This window comes from Danio rerio, chromosome 23, assembly GCF_052040795.2.
Source record: "Danio rerio strain M-AB ecotype USA chromosome 23, GRCz13ab, whole genome shotgun sequence".
In the NCBI taxonomy this organism is placed as follows: Eukaryota; Metazoa; Chordata; class Actinopteri; order Cypriniformes; family Danionidae; genus Danio; species Danio rerio.
Genome location: NC_141043.1, coordinates 24522987 through 24536677, shown reverse-complemented (window position 1 = coordinate 24536677; position 13691 = coordinate 24522987). Strand labels below are relative to the sequence as shown.

The 13691-nt window shown below is 36.1% G+C and overlaps 3 protein-coding genes across 5 annotated transcripts; 1 reads left to right on the top strand and 2 right to left on the bottom strand.

The window, feature by feature from the left end:
• Positions 1 to 585: 585 nt before the first annotated feature.
• her4.4 (hairy-related 4, tandem duplicate 4) lies at positions 586 to 2344 on the bottom strand (the record flags this gene model as incomplete). Its single annotated transcript, NM_001128390.1, is given in 2 exon segments — positions 586 to 2142; positions 2238 to 2344. Coding segments are annotated over 2 exon segments (459 nt in total). The 5' UTR covers positions 2295 to 2344.
• A 2102-nt stretch (positions 2345 to 4446) lies between these two features.
• Positions 4447 to 12972, bottom strand: her4.2 (hairy-related 4, tandem duplicate 2). Of its 3 annotated transcripts, none has more exons than XM_087304937.1 (3): positions 12918 to 12972; positions 6344 to 6713; positions 4447 to 6248 (listed from the first exon to the last, which is right to left on the bottom strand). In XM_087304937.1, the coding sequence occupies exons 2-3, from the start codon at positions 6569 to 6571 to the stop codon at positions 5847 to 5849; spliced, it is 630 nt and encodes a 209-aa protein (XP_087161063.1). In that variant the 5' UTR covers positions 6572 to 6713; positions 12918 to 12972; the 3' UTR covers positions 4447 to 5846.
• Positions 7989 to 9048, top strand: her4.1 (hairy-related 4, tandem duplicate 1). The gene is given in 2 exon segments (NM_001103128.1): positions 7989 to 8098; positions 8194 to 9048. Coding segments are annotated over 2 exon segments (459 nt in total). The 5' UTR covers positions 7989 to 8041; the 3' UTR covers positions 8596 to 9048.
• Positions 12973 to 13691: the final 719 nt, after the last annotated feature.

Below are 13691 nucleotides of genomic sequence, written 5' to 3'. Positions count from 1 at the left end.
TTCTATTAATCGTATATATTTTAAACAGTTATACTGACCTAACTGTACACATTGAATTAAAAAGAATAAATTTTCAACATGTTATGCACTCATACCGTTCAGCTCAGACTTCACCAATTCTGGTTTAGAGTTTACCAAAAACAAACAAAAATATATTTCCATCAATAAATTTTTTTTTGAACTTTTCGAAGAAGAACAAAAAGATGAAGCAGCACAATCCACTCATTACAATCCAGCATACCGGATTGCTTCAGATTTAAGGAGATGACAAAGCAGAGCAAATCACATTCAAACTAAGCACATTTGAAGATAGAAAAATGTCAGTGGGTGATATCCTTTCAAAAAGAACTGTGTTTCCCTCTAATTGGTTTATATTAAATGTACACATTAGTGTCTAAATTCTATCAATTGTTAAATTCGACAGATGAAAGTATTTTTAGGTTTATTTATGACCAAATATGACCCAAATGTGACGACTGAATTAAAAAACAATTAAAATGTCCTTATATGGTGCAAAAACGCTCTGATTTATTATTTATGATTGAATAAAACATTCCAAAACATAGTACAGCTTAAATTCTCAACATTTATTTTCATGTTGTACTTCAATATGAAGTAATGACCAGAAAACACCTTCAGAGAAGGTAAAACATGACTCTAAACATAAAAGATACATTTGTAAATCACTAACAGTGAAAACATTGAGCTGCCCTTTACAGGGGAAAAGTCTTCTTCATGTAAACATTTAAAACAATCATTTGTGCTTCAACACACAAAAAAATCTTTCAAATGAAGATATATTTCTCTAACAATAAGAGAAAAACCGATATATTTCAAACAATAGAAATAAAAATAAAGCACTTTCTATAAAAGAAAGTAGTGTGCTCATCATTTACATGCAGAGCAAGAACCTTCAATGAAGGTAAGATCATGACTGCATATAAAAGACAAATTCTTTCACATAAAACATTTTTGTCACATAAAAACAATAAAACAATCATTTGTGCTTCAACACACAAACAATTCTTTCAAATGAAGAAATATTTCTCTAACAATAAGAGAAGATGAAATTATTTCAAACAATAGAAATAAGAAGTAAAGCACTTTCAGTAAATGAAAGCAGTGTGGTCATCCTTTACATGCAGAGCAAGAATCCTTCAATGAAGGTAAGAAAATGACTTTACAAATAAAAGTGAAATACTTTGACTAACAGTGAAAACACTGATCTGCCCTTTACAGGGGAAAAGTCTCCTACATGTAAACACATGCAAACATTAAAAACAATCATTTGTGCTTCAACACACAAATAAATCTTTCAACTGAAGAAGTGTTTCTTATATTATAAGAAAAGATAAGATGCATTTCAAATAGCAGAAATCTAAATCAAGTGTTTTCAGTGAACTAAAGCAGTGTGGTCATCGTATAGATGAAGAGAAAACAAACCCAATATGGGTGAAATGCTCAAATGTCTGAATCAGACTTTAAAGTTTCTACTGAATGTTAATTTTCACAAATGCACTGTAATAATCATTCTACACAGCAGATGATTGTGTGCATTGAGATCAAACATGACTGCTCACACAGTTTCACTAAACTCTCTTTCTCTGAAAGCAGATTAAATGTCCTGCAGAAGCTGCAGAGGCGGAAATCAATTCCTACTTTCTGAACTTCAGTCCATGCCAATCTCAGACTGGCATCGTGACTCGTGTCTGCTCAATGGTACGGCGGGTGCTCTGGGCTCTACCAGGGTCTCCAGATGTGACTGCGGGCTGGAGTGTGTTGTTTGGCGCTGCTGTTTGCGTGTGTTTCAGTGGTCTGAGGATTGTCCACACGTATTTGCTGGTCTGCAGGAGTCTGCATGTGCAGGAAGAGCTTCATCAGTCTTGTGTGGCTCTGCGTCTGCACTGGGCACTGAGACAGAAAGCTGACGGCCTCCTGCACACATCTGGAGCGTCCGTCACCAGCCGCACTGCTTTTCTGAGAGCGTCTCAAGAAATCAAGCGTCATCTCCAGGATATCAGCTTTCTCCTGTCTGGAGTCGGGCTGCTGCTTGATGAACTCTTGAGCCAGAAGAGTCTTGAGCTTCTCGATGCTGCTGTTGATTCGCTCTCGGCGGATCTTCTCCACCATGGGCTTTCTCAGCTGAGGAAACATTGAGGACAGGCGTTTAGAAACACTCATCCAGCATTTCTGGAATCTGACATTGAGAGCTGAGCTGTGAAATGATCAATATTTACCTTGTTTGTCAGTAGAGTTTCTCTGCTGCTGATTGATCCAGTGATTGTAGGAGCCATTGCTGTGTGTCTTGTGTTCAGTTCTCCGTCAGGATCAGATCTGAGCTGTGCTAAACTCTCACTCCTCTCTCCTCTATTTATACTCACAAATCTCCATATCAATGTGTGAGTCTGGAGTTTGCTGGAGGTTCTCACAGTCTGCAGCCAATGGGAGAGCTCTAAAGACAGAAGGAGCAGAGGGCCGCCACATGTTAAATGACGTGCTTATTGCTCAGGGAACAATGGGCTGGTCTTTGGGGAGCAGGTGGAGGGTTGGCTGTTGAGGATGGAGAGTGTGTGAGAAAGTGGAGACCCCTCGATTAAAGCTTTGTTTGTTGGCTGATACTGGGGTCATTTATTGACAAAGCACGTGCCATTAATACAGGAACCTTCCCATCAGTAAAACACATCAAGACTTAGTTTGATTTTTTTTATTTTAAAACAAACATGAGGTTTCATATCTGGTGAATATGTGAGCAGTTTATAGTAGCTGTTCTGTTAAATTGTTGTAATATTTTTTGTAAAAAAAACTAAATGTAAGCAAGTTATTCAGATGATAAAGCAGGCACGTGTAGAGCCCCTGGGGTATTTTAGCTTGTTCCCGAGGGCACTTGGAAACAGTTTAAGTTTTTTTATGGGCATTTTTGAAATAATTAAAACTTTTATTTATTAAGGATGCTTGTACAAAAGTGACAGCAAATGCATTTATACCGTTCTAGATCATTTATATTTCAAATAAATGGTGTCCTTTTCAAACTTTTTTATTTACAAAAAGTTAATTACTAAATGAATCTGTTGCACTACTGTTTTCCACACAGGTAATAATGAGAAATATTTTTGGAGCAGCAAATCAGCACAATAAAATAATTTCTGAAGGACCACGTGACACTGAACACTATGGACGCTACAAATTAAGCTCTGCCATCCCAAGAAAAATATAAACCTAAAGTGAGCCCTCAAACTTTGAAACGGTGCAGCATTACAATAAAACATCTTGCACAGTGTTTTGCTTTTGAGTCAAATAACAGAAAGTATATCTCATAAGCCATGAGTCTGAATTTTACATAGCCTAAGCACAATTTGAAGCATCAGTTTGAGTGTAACATGAAACACGGTCTAGTTTGATCTTATTTCAGTTTTTATTGAACAATAAACTTTAGAAGTGCAATCACCAAATGCTCTAAATACATCTTAATTAGGACAAATAGTCCAGATTCAGTAGAGTCTCTCACGAGGGGGTCTCTGTTGAAGTCCTTATGGCCATGTGTTGAATTGTTTCTAATGAAACACTTTTGTTGAGTGTTTGAATGGGCAGAGTGTGGGAAAACTCCAGGGAATGAGCTCTCAGTAGCTTTAACCATCAGTCACTGCTTCGTTTAGAAAGTCGCCTCATCATGGGTTTGAGCTATTAATTCCAGAAAAACAAGGTCTTGTTTAATGTGGATATAGTGCTCTATTGAGGTCTCTGTTTTAGCATGCATATTCATCATCTTATACATGTGCTTTATTGGTGTGGGAAAGAAATAGAGGATTTTATTTAAATAAAAAAATTTTAGGTCAAAAATGTACTGCTTTGCATTTTTTGTGAGAGTAAAAACTAAAATCTAGTCAAGTTTTGCATTCATATCTATCTTATTGTGTAGACTTTAGTCAGGAAAGTGTCATATTTAGATTTTTAACAGACTCAAGGGTGTACGTTGAGTTAAATGGATTTACTGTTGCTTAACAAAATATATTTTTCAGGTAACAGAACTTCTTAAAAATCAGTAGGAAAGAAATTTTTGAATGTTTTGAAAGTTATGATTTCTGAAAACAAAATGTCATAAGGGCAATAAAATTATCCCTAGTAGTCTTGGATTTATCTGCATTAAATTCAGTATGAAATATAAATATTTGAATGTGAATTTCAACATATGAAGGACTAAAGTTTTTTAAAAAGTAATTTCTTAATAATGAACTAATTTCTTGAGAGGCCATTATTCTATAAATATACTGTTAAAACATACACGTGTCTAACATTATACACCTCTTTTTAGATGTCCAAAAGCTGATTTTCTTATGACGGTCAAACATTTGTTTGACTTTAAAAACTTTTTTGAAAATGACATATTCTTTAAAAATGTGAGTTTTTGTTGAAACAGTTGAGAGTTAAAGAAAACACAAAACAAGAAAGTTGATTGTACAGTTTATTTGCCATATGCAATATGATTGTTTTTCTTCATGTGAGCAAATCTAACAATTCACATTTGCCTCAACTATGAAGGATGGGTGCTTTAACATAGCAAAGCAGTAACATCAGTAACAAATTGTACATACATATTTCAGAATCAGGAAGAACTCTTCATTACATCTGCAGTTCCATTGAACTGGGAAATATTAAACAATGTCACAGACATTTAAAATTAGGGAAATAATGCAAAAACCCTTCAATGAAGGTAAGAACATGACTGCATATAAAACGTAATGTAGTCTTTCACTAACAGTGAAAACATTGAGCTGCCCTTTACAGGGGAAAAGTCTCCTTCATGTAAACACATGCTAACATTAAAAACAATCATTTGTGCTTCAACACACAAATAAATCTTTCAAATGAAGATATATTTCTCTAACAATAAGAGAAAATCAGATATATTTCAAACAATAGAAATAAAAATAAAGCACTTTCAGTAAATAAAAGCAGCATGATCATGCAGAGCAAGAAACCTTTAATGAAGGTAAGAGCATGACTGCATATAAAAGTGAAATACTTTGACTAACAGTGAAAACATTGAGCTGCCCTATAAAGGGAAAAAGTCTCCTTCATGTAAACACATGCAAACATTAAAAACAATCATTTGTGCTTCAACACACAAACAATTCTTTCAAATGAAGAAATATTTCTCTAACAATAAGAGAAGATGAAATTATTTCAAACAATAGAAATAAGAAGTAAAGCACTTTCAGTAAATGAAAGCAGTGTGGTCATCCTTTACATGCAGAGCAAGAATCCTTCAATGAAGGTAAGAAAATGACTTTACAAATAAAAGTGAAATACTTTGACTAACAGTGAAAACACTGATCTGCCCTTTACAGGGGAAAAGTCTCCTACATGTAAACACATGCAAACATTAAAAACAATCATTTGTGCTTCAACACACAAATAAATCTTTCAACTGAAGAAGTGTTTCTTATATTATAAGAAAAGATAAGATGCATTTCAAATAGCAGAAATCTAAATCAAGTGTTTTCAGTGAACTAAAGCAGTGTGGTCATCGTATAGATGAAGAGAAAACAAACCCAATATGGGTGAAATGCTCAAATGTCTGAATCAGACTTTAAAGTTTCTACTGAATGTTAATTTTCACAAATGCACTGTAATAATCATTCTACACAGCAGATGATTGTGTGCATTGAGATCAAACATGACTGCTCACACAGTTTCACTAAACTCTCTTTCTCTGAAAGCAGATTAAATGTCCTGCAGAAGCTGCAGAGGCGGAAATCAATTCCTACTTTCTGAACTTCAGTCCATGCCAATCTCAGACTGGCATCGTGACTCGTGTCTGCTCAATGGTACGGCGGGTGCTCTGGGCTCTACCAGGGTCTCCAGATGTGACTGCGGGCTGGAGTGTGTTGTTTGGCGCTGCTGTTTGCGTGTGTTTCAGTGGTCTGAGGATTGTCCACACGTGTGTGCTGGTCTGCAGGAGTCTGCATGTGCAGGAAGAGCTTCATCAGTCTTGTGTGGCTCTGCGTCTGCACTGGGCACTGAGACAGAAAGCTGACGGCCTCCTGCACACATCTGGAGCGTCCGTCACCAGCCGCACTGCTTTTCTGAGAGCGTCTCAAGAAATCAAGCGTCATCTCCAGGATATCAGCTTTCTCCTGTCTGGAGTCGGGCTGCTGCTTGATGAACTCTTGAGCCAGAAGAGTCTTGAGCTTCTCGATGCTGCTGTTGATTCGCTCTCGGCGGATCTTCTCCACCATGGGCTTTCTCAGCTGAGGAAACATTGAGGACAGGCGTTTAGAAACACTCATCCAGCATTTCTGGAATCTGACATTGAGAGCTGAGCTGTGAAATGATCAATATTTACCTTGTTTGTCAGTAGAGTTTCTCTGCTGCTGATTGATCCAGTGATTGTAGGAGCCATTGCTGTGTGTCTTGTGTTCAGTTCTCCGTCAGGATCAGATCTGAGCTGTGCTAAACTCTCACTCCTCTCTCCTCTATTTATACTCACAAATCTCCATATCAATGTGTGAGTCTGGAGTTTGCTGGAGGTTCTCACAGTCTGCAGCCAATGGGAGCGTTTGGAGTGACACATGGCGGCTGAAGCCCTTTTTGCTCCAACACAAAGAGCTCATCTCTGGGGAGCAGGTGGAGGGCGGGAGAGTGTGTGAGAAAGTGCAGCCCTGTTGTTCACCATTAGGATTAATTGCTCAGAAAGGCACGTGCTGTTGAGAGGCCTATATTAAAAAAAAATTTGCTAAATTTTTCCCCAAGATAATTTTAAAAAAGATTTCATATTCTTCACATGAATAAAAATATCAAATAAACCAGATACATAGCAAAGGTTTGAAATTCATACATCAGTCAATAAATATCACAGTATTCACAATAGGAAAAACAAAACACTCTTTTAATCTTTTTAAATGTTTTAAAAACTTAAAATTTACCACGACTAAAACAATTGTACTGCACTGTACTGTCCCACTAAAAAATACAAGTCTAAACTACAGTTTTAGTTTAGACTTCTATTCTTTAGTGGGACAGTACAGTATGAATCCAAACAAGCAAACAAAATGCCAATCTCAATTAGGGACAGTGTCATAACCCCCCCTTTGAGATTTCAGTTGAGTCCCTTGATGACATGTCTACTTGCCTGCAGCAAGGCACACTTCTATTCATCTCTAATGAATGGACAGACTGTGGGAAAGCTGTGGAAAGTGCAGTCCCAGTTCCGCACAAGAGTACCTCATCTAAAAGTCTGCATTCTTATAGAGATGGCTAGACTAAACCTGTGGCACCCAAACTGCTGTGCTTACTTTTAAGGAATTCTGATGGAAATCCTAAAGAAATCTTTTAACTAAAGGCCAACTAACTACTGTGTTAGAGACCTAATTAAGGTTGCTTAACCTAGTATGTATGGATTAAAACATTTTATTTGCCTTTTTAACATACACCTGTTTGATTCCTCAAGTATTTTAAGACAATTGTGAAACAGATGATATACAGTATAGTCTCTTGCGTAATTTTCCAATTTTAGAGCTGCATGATAATAGTTATTGTAATAAAGGACAATGAATTCCTTAATAATTAAAATTAGGAATTATACTTTTTATCCCTTGTGTCATTTCATATAAACACTAATTAATTAAATAACATTTTAAAAATTAGTTGCAAAAAAAAAAAGTTAAATAAGTGATCTCAGACATATGTTTCCTAAGAATGGCACAGGGCCTTCTAACTGATTTCTTAACATGAGATGAAACTTCAAAAGGGGTCTCCACTTTCTCACAAACTTCCTCCCTGTAATACATCTCTCTCCACCTGCCTGGCAGAGAGCAGTTCATTGTTGCCTGTGCAATAAAAGCTTCACTGAGCATGTGGCGGCCCTCTGCTCCTTCTATCTTTAGAGCTCTCCCATTGGCTGCAGACTGTGAGAACCTCCAGCAAACTCCAGACTCACACATTGATATGGAGATTTGTGAGTATAAATAGAGGAGAGAGGAGTGAGAGTTTAGCACAGCTCAGATCTGATCCTGAAGGAGAACTGAACACAAGACACACAGCAATGGCTCCTACAATCACTGGATCAATCAGCAGCAGAGAAACTCTACTGACAAACAAGGTAAATATTGATCATTTCACAGCTCAGCTCTCAATGTCAGATTCCAGAAATGCTGGATGAGTGTTTCTAAACGCCTGTCCTCAATGTTTCCTCAGCTGAGAAAGCCCATGGTGGAGAAGATCCGCCGAGAGCGAATCAACAGCAGCATCGAGAAGCTCAAGACTCTTCTGGCTCAAGAGTTCGTCAAGCAGCAGCCCGACTCCAGACAGGAGAAAGCTGATATCCTGGAGATGACGCTTGATTTCTTGAGACGCTCTCAGAAAAGCAGTGCGGCTGGTGACGGACGCTCCAGATGTGTGCAGGAGGCCGTCAGCTTTCTGTCTCAGTGCCCAGTGCAGACGCAGAGCCACACAAGACTGATGAAGCTCTTCCTGCACATGCAGACTCCTGCAGACCAGCACACACGTGTGGACAATCCTCAGACCACTGAAACACACGCAAACAGCAGTGCCAAACAACACACTCCAGCCCGCAGTCACATCTGGAGACCCTGGTAGACTTAATAGTCGTGTTTTTAAAAAACAAGGACATGAACTACCACAATTAACTCTGTTATTAGAGAAGATTTTCTTTCATGGGAGAAGAATTGCCTGTACTCTTACTTTAGGTATTGATTATTTTTGCCTTTTTTGGCAAACCTACTGTTACCAGTTATATTATACATTTACAATTATATATCTCACATTGAGGTGAATATTTATGTTCTATGAATAGAAGTTTCTTAACAGATCTAATGGATTTTTATTAAGTTGGTGGTGTAGATTTGATATAATCAAATATGACTGACAAATCCTTTTATAAAGATTGTAAGGCAATATTATAATGATATTGCAGTGTAGCTGTGTTTTAAACAAGTCTTACAATCAAGCAACAATGGAAAGCACTAAACGAAGATGGACAACATCTGCAAATGTTTTATAACAAATAATAAAAGTCTATTTTATGTCAAATGTTCAGTGGCGATGTGATCATTCCTAAATACTTCTATTTATCAATCACACCTTTCATCATTATATATGAAATCCCAATCACATACCTGCATTGTAATTCATTACGTAACTATCATATACTAACAAGACACCTTATTGAGGAAAAACGACAGTTGCTAGACCTGTCAACCAGAAAGTGATGCAAAGAGAGAAAATGTAAATCAATAAATAAATATAAATTACCATCCTGTTTTCTACAATGCATAATTCAAAACACAGGTAAAGCACCTGTAAAATGATAACGGTAAATTTCACCATAATCAGCTTATATATTAGGTCATATGTTCAGCAAAATCTGCGCAGATTCTGAGAATGACAAGCGCAGCTAAACTGAAATGTATGAATGAACTATGTAATTATATATATATATATATATATATATATATATATATATATATATATATATATATATATATATATATATATATATATATATATATATATATTTATTATTTTTTTTTTTTTGGTCATTGAACAAACTAACAATAACAACAGATACCAGGATTAGTTTTCTGAAATGCCTAAACTTACAAAAACAAACAAAAACAAAACAAAAAGAAACACCCCAAGCCCAGCCTGAAAGTATACAATAGTGTTAATCAAAATAACTTTTTAATTACAATACATTGCTTTGGTTAGAAGAATTCTCCATGAAGTGACAAAAGAAAGGGCCACAAATCTTTTGAAATTGTCCAATGCTGCCTTTTACAATATGTCTGGTTTGTTCCAAGTGCAGAGTAGATATAGTAATATTATTATTATACTATTAATAATAATAATAAGCTCTTAAAAAACATGAAAGAACTTTTCTGGAGGTGCTCATTGAAAAAAAAGTTAAATTTGTTAAAGAAACTTATGCAAATAAAACGTAATAAGAAATATCGTTAAAGACAGTAACAGGATCATTTTGACTACCTCAACCAATCACACGCTGTCCAACTCGCCATGCCAAAACAAGTGTTAATTAAATAACTAAACACTTAACTTGAGAATTTCCCAGTGATGGGTTGCAGCTGGAAGAGCATCTGCTGCATAAAACATATGCTGGATAAGTTGGCGATTCATTCCGCTGTGGCAACCCCAGATTAATAAAGGGACTGAGCCAAAAAGAAAATGAATAATTAACTTGAGAAACTGTAGGCGGCGACTAAACATTTCTAGGTTGGAAATTCCTGGGAAAGTCCTAAAAGAGATTGAACAGTGTCTAAAGTCCAGATGGCCTTGCGATGATGTCTTAGGACCCCCCTCTAATAAAGGGAGTTCAAACAGCGCGACTAATGTGATGTGTAACAAGACACACTTCTTTTGTTTGCTTGCTGTGGGCAGTCAATGAACTGACTGTGGGAAAGGAAGACAAGCCTCTCGCACACAACTCATGGGAACCTGAGAGAAAGAAAGCCCAGCGCCTTATGGCACACAACTCTTATGTCTTCAGGCCTGCTGCTACAGGTGGTTTAATGTAGAGGAATCACAGTGGCTGAATCACTTATTCAACTCAATCTCACAAGAGGCTTCACATCTGCTAGCAGAAAACACAGCAGAAAATGAGTACTTTAAAAAGTGTGAAGTTCTGATAAATGTCTTAAAAATGTTATAAAGGTAAGATTTGTCTGTTTTCCTTACTATTGCACAAACAGAAACTTGATTTCCAAAATATGTCTGTAGAGCTGAGACTGGCTGTTTGTTTTACAGCGGCTACGCAATTAACATTCTCAATGGAGCAATTAGTGCATTGTTTGCACTCGTCAGATTAGAGCACCCAGGATGGTGGGAACGTTCTCAAACACAAACTCACAGCATGTCTGATATATGTGAGAAATACAAACGAACACACACAAACAAACAAGCACACACACATTGAAAATACAACATAAACTGTCTTTGAGCAATTCCAGCGTTATGGATGTGTCATCTGCAGTATAAACCTCAAAGCATAAATTCCCAAAGAAAGTGTAAGTTAACGTTATATTGAAACATGTTTATATTTTCCAAAACAACTAACCCCAGAGTTGTGGGATCAGAAAAATATCAAACTGTAAACATGTTTTAAATTTTAAATGATGAAAAGAAACATCCTAGTAAGCATTTTTTGTTTTTAAAGATGTCTAATAGATGTCTTGGCTAAAAGTAGGCTAAATTTGGGCTGTCAGTGAAAATATAATAGGCGTCTAATAATAGGCCAAAACTAAACTAGTCATCAAATAAAAAGAAATGAATGACTGCACATATAAAGTCTGTCTAATCTGTCTATTTGATGACTAGTCTAGTTTTGGGCTATTCTTAGATGTCTATTAGATTTTCACTGTTAGCCCAAGTTAAGCCTTGTTTTAGCCAAGCTGTCTACATTTAGCTGTCTATTAGACGTCTATTGCTAGGATTCGCTATGGATGTGACCAAAAAAGGTACCTACTTCTGTGAATTAAACTGCACAACCACAATATAAATAATGCTAATCAAAAAGGATAAAAATTGGCTATAATAAAACATAAACGATTGGTTTTATTTTATTCTGAATTTATGAGTAAATAAAGCTTGGTTATGGATGTGACATCTCTCAGTTGTGCATGTAGCAGTCAGATGTGAAATTGGCACTTGTGTGACTTTGGTAAATCAAGTATAATTGCTTGAAAACATTGACTGAAACATTTTTAAGCATTTTTAAAGTACTATAAAATACTTGCTTACACAAAAAAACGTACAAACAATTTTACTATTTTGGTAAAAACTACATTTTTTTTATGGTAAGGTTGACATTTGCATGGGACTGCTCCTTTGCTATCCATCACAATAGAAAAAGGTAATGGGTTATTTATTATTTTAACTCATTCTTGTTATTTGCAATAAGATGTATATACATACACTAGTTTAAATAATAGTGTGTCAGTGAAAAAAACCTGATACTTTAAAATTGCTGTAATGGATCGATTAACAATTGAACAAAAGCTGAAATCTATATCAGGTATTTTGGCTTGTTCGGAAGGTCTGCATAGTTTTTCTTGAGAACAGTTATCACCAATTTTGCACTGCAGTTAATGTGAAACAATGTGGTGTTCAAACTTCGCACAGTCTTGTCCCTCAAATTCATGTGCCTTAGACCAGGGGTGTCCAAACTCACTCCTGGAGGGCCGGTGCCCTACTTTTCTGTAAATTGGCTGAATTTCAAACTGACTTTATTTAATGATATAGATAATATCCAAATAATGATGCTAACCCAGGGTTTAGAAAGGAACAGTGTTGTGAAACAAACCAGCAATAATTGAAATTATTCATATTTAAGACAAAAAGGAAATGGACAACCAAACACAAAAAGATGTTATGTCTTGTGAATACGGTTTGGACAGATCTTTCAATCATTCATTAATTTTCTTTTCGGGTCGCCAATGAACCGCCAACTTATCCAGCATGTTTTTACACAGTGGATGCCCTTCCAGCCGCAACCCATCTCAGGAAAACAGCCACACACACTCATACACTACGGACAGTTTAGCCTACCCAGTTCACCTGCATGCCTTTGGCCTGTGGTGGAAACCGGAGCACCCGGAGAAAACTCACGCAAACGCAGGGAGAACATGCAAACTCCACAAAGAAACGCCAACTGACCCAGCCCAGGCTCAAACCAGCGACCTTCTTGCTGTGAGGCGACAGCACTACTTACTGCGCCACTGCATCGCCCCCGTTTGGACAGATGCTGTCATTATGATGCACAAGATCATTGTGAATTTGCTAAAGCGTTCAGTGTAACTTTTCCCCTTTTGTTTAAAATTCACGCACCATTAATAATCCAGATTCACCTGCTAGTTCTCATTGTTCTTCAAAACCACTTTACTCACGTGCTTGAACTTCGTCAGTGTCTTTCCCACAGTGACAACAGAAGCCGGGTTAAATAGTTAAAAAGGACAATTCCACATTTATTCTTTGTAATATATATGGACATAATAATAAAACCGATAATAGTAAAATGTTTAATAAATTATCCATAGATCTTAAAAAAATAATCTCTAAATATCCAGATTCTTTAATAATTTTAGGTGGTGACTTTAATGAATGTGTTAACGATGCAGTGGATAGATTTCCCTCTAAAGCAACAGAATACCAATTGCTTAATAGTAATATTGCTTTTTTGTGTTCTAAATTTAATTTAACCGATTCATGGCGTTTCTTTAATCCAAACAAAACAGAATTTACATGGTCTAATAAAAACAGGTCATTGCAATCTAGGATAGATTTTTTTCTAATTTCTACTTCTGCCCTACCAATTGTAAATGAGTCATTACATATAATTGCTCCTTTAACTGATCATAAATTGGTTAAATTACAATTGCTATGTAATACAGGTAACAACTCTAAACTGAGAGGTTATTGGAAATTTAATAACTCATTACTTCAAGATAAGTTGTTCAATGACAAAATAAAAGAGCTTTTTGCAGATAATTTTTCTGAATTACCTATTATTAATTGTAAAAGTAAATGGGAATATTTCAAATATAAAGCTAGACAAATAGCAATTAAAAGAAGTAAAGAACTTAAAAAAAACAAAAATAAAAACATTCAAAACCTTTTAGACAAAATAAATTCACTATTGCAAAAAAAGTTGACCCCTAATG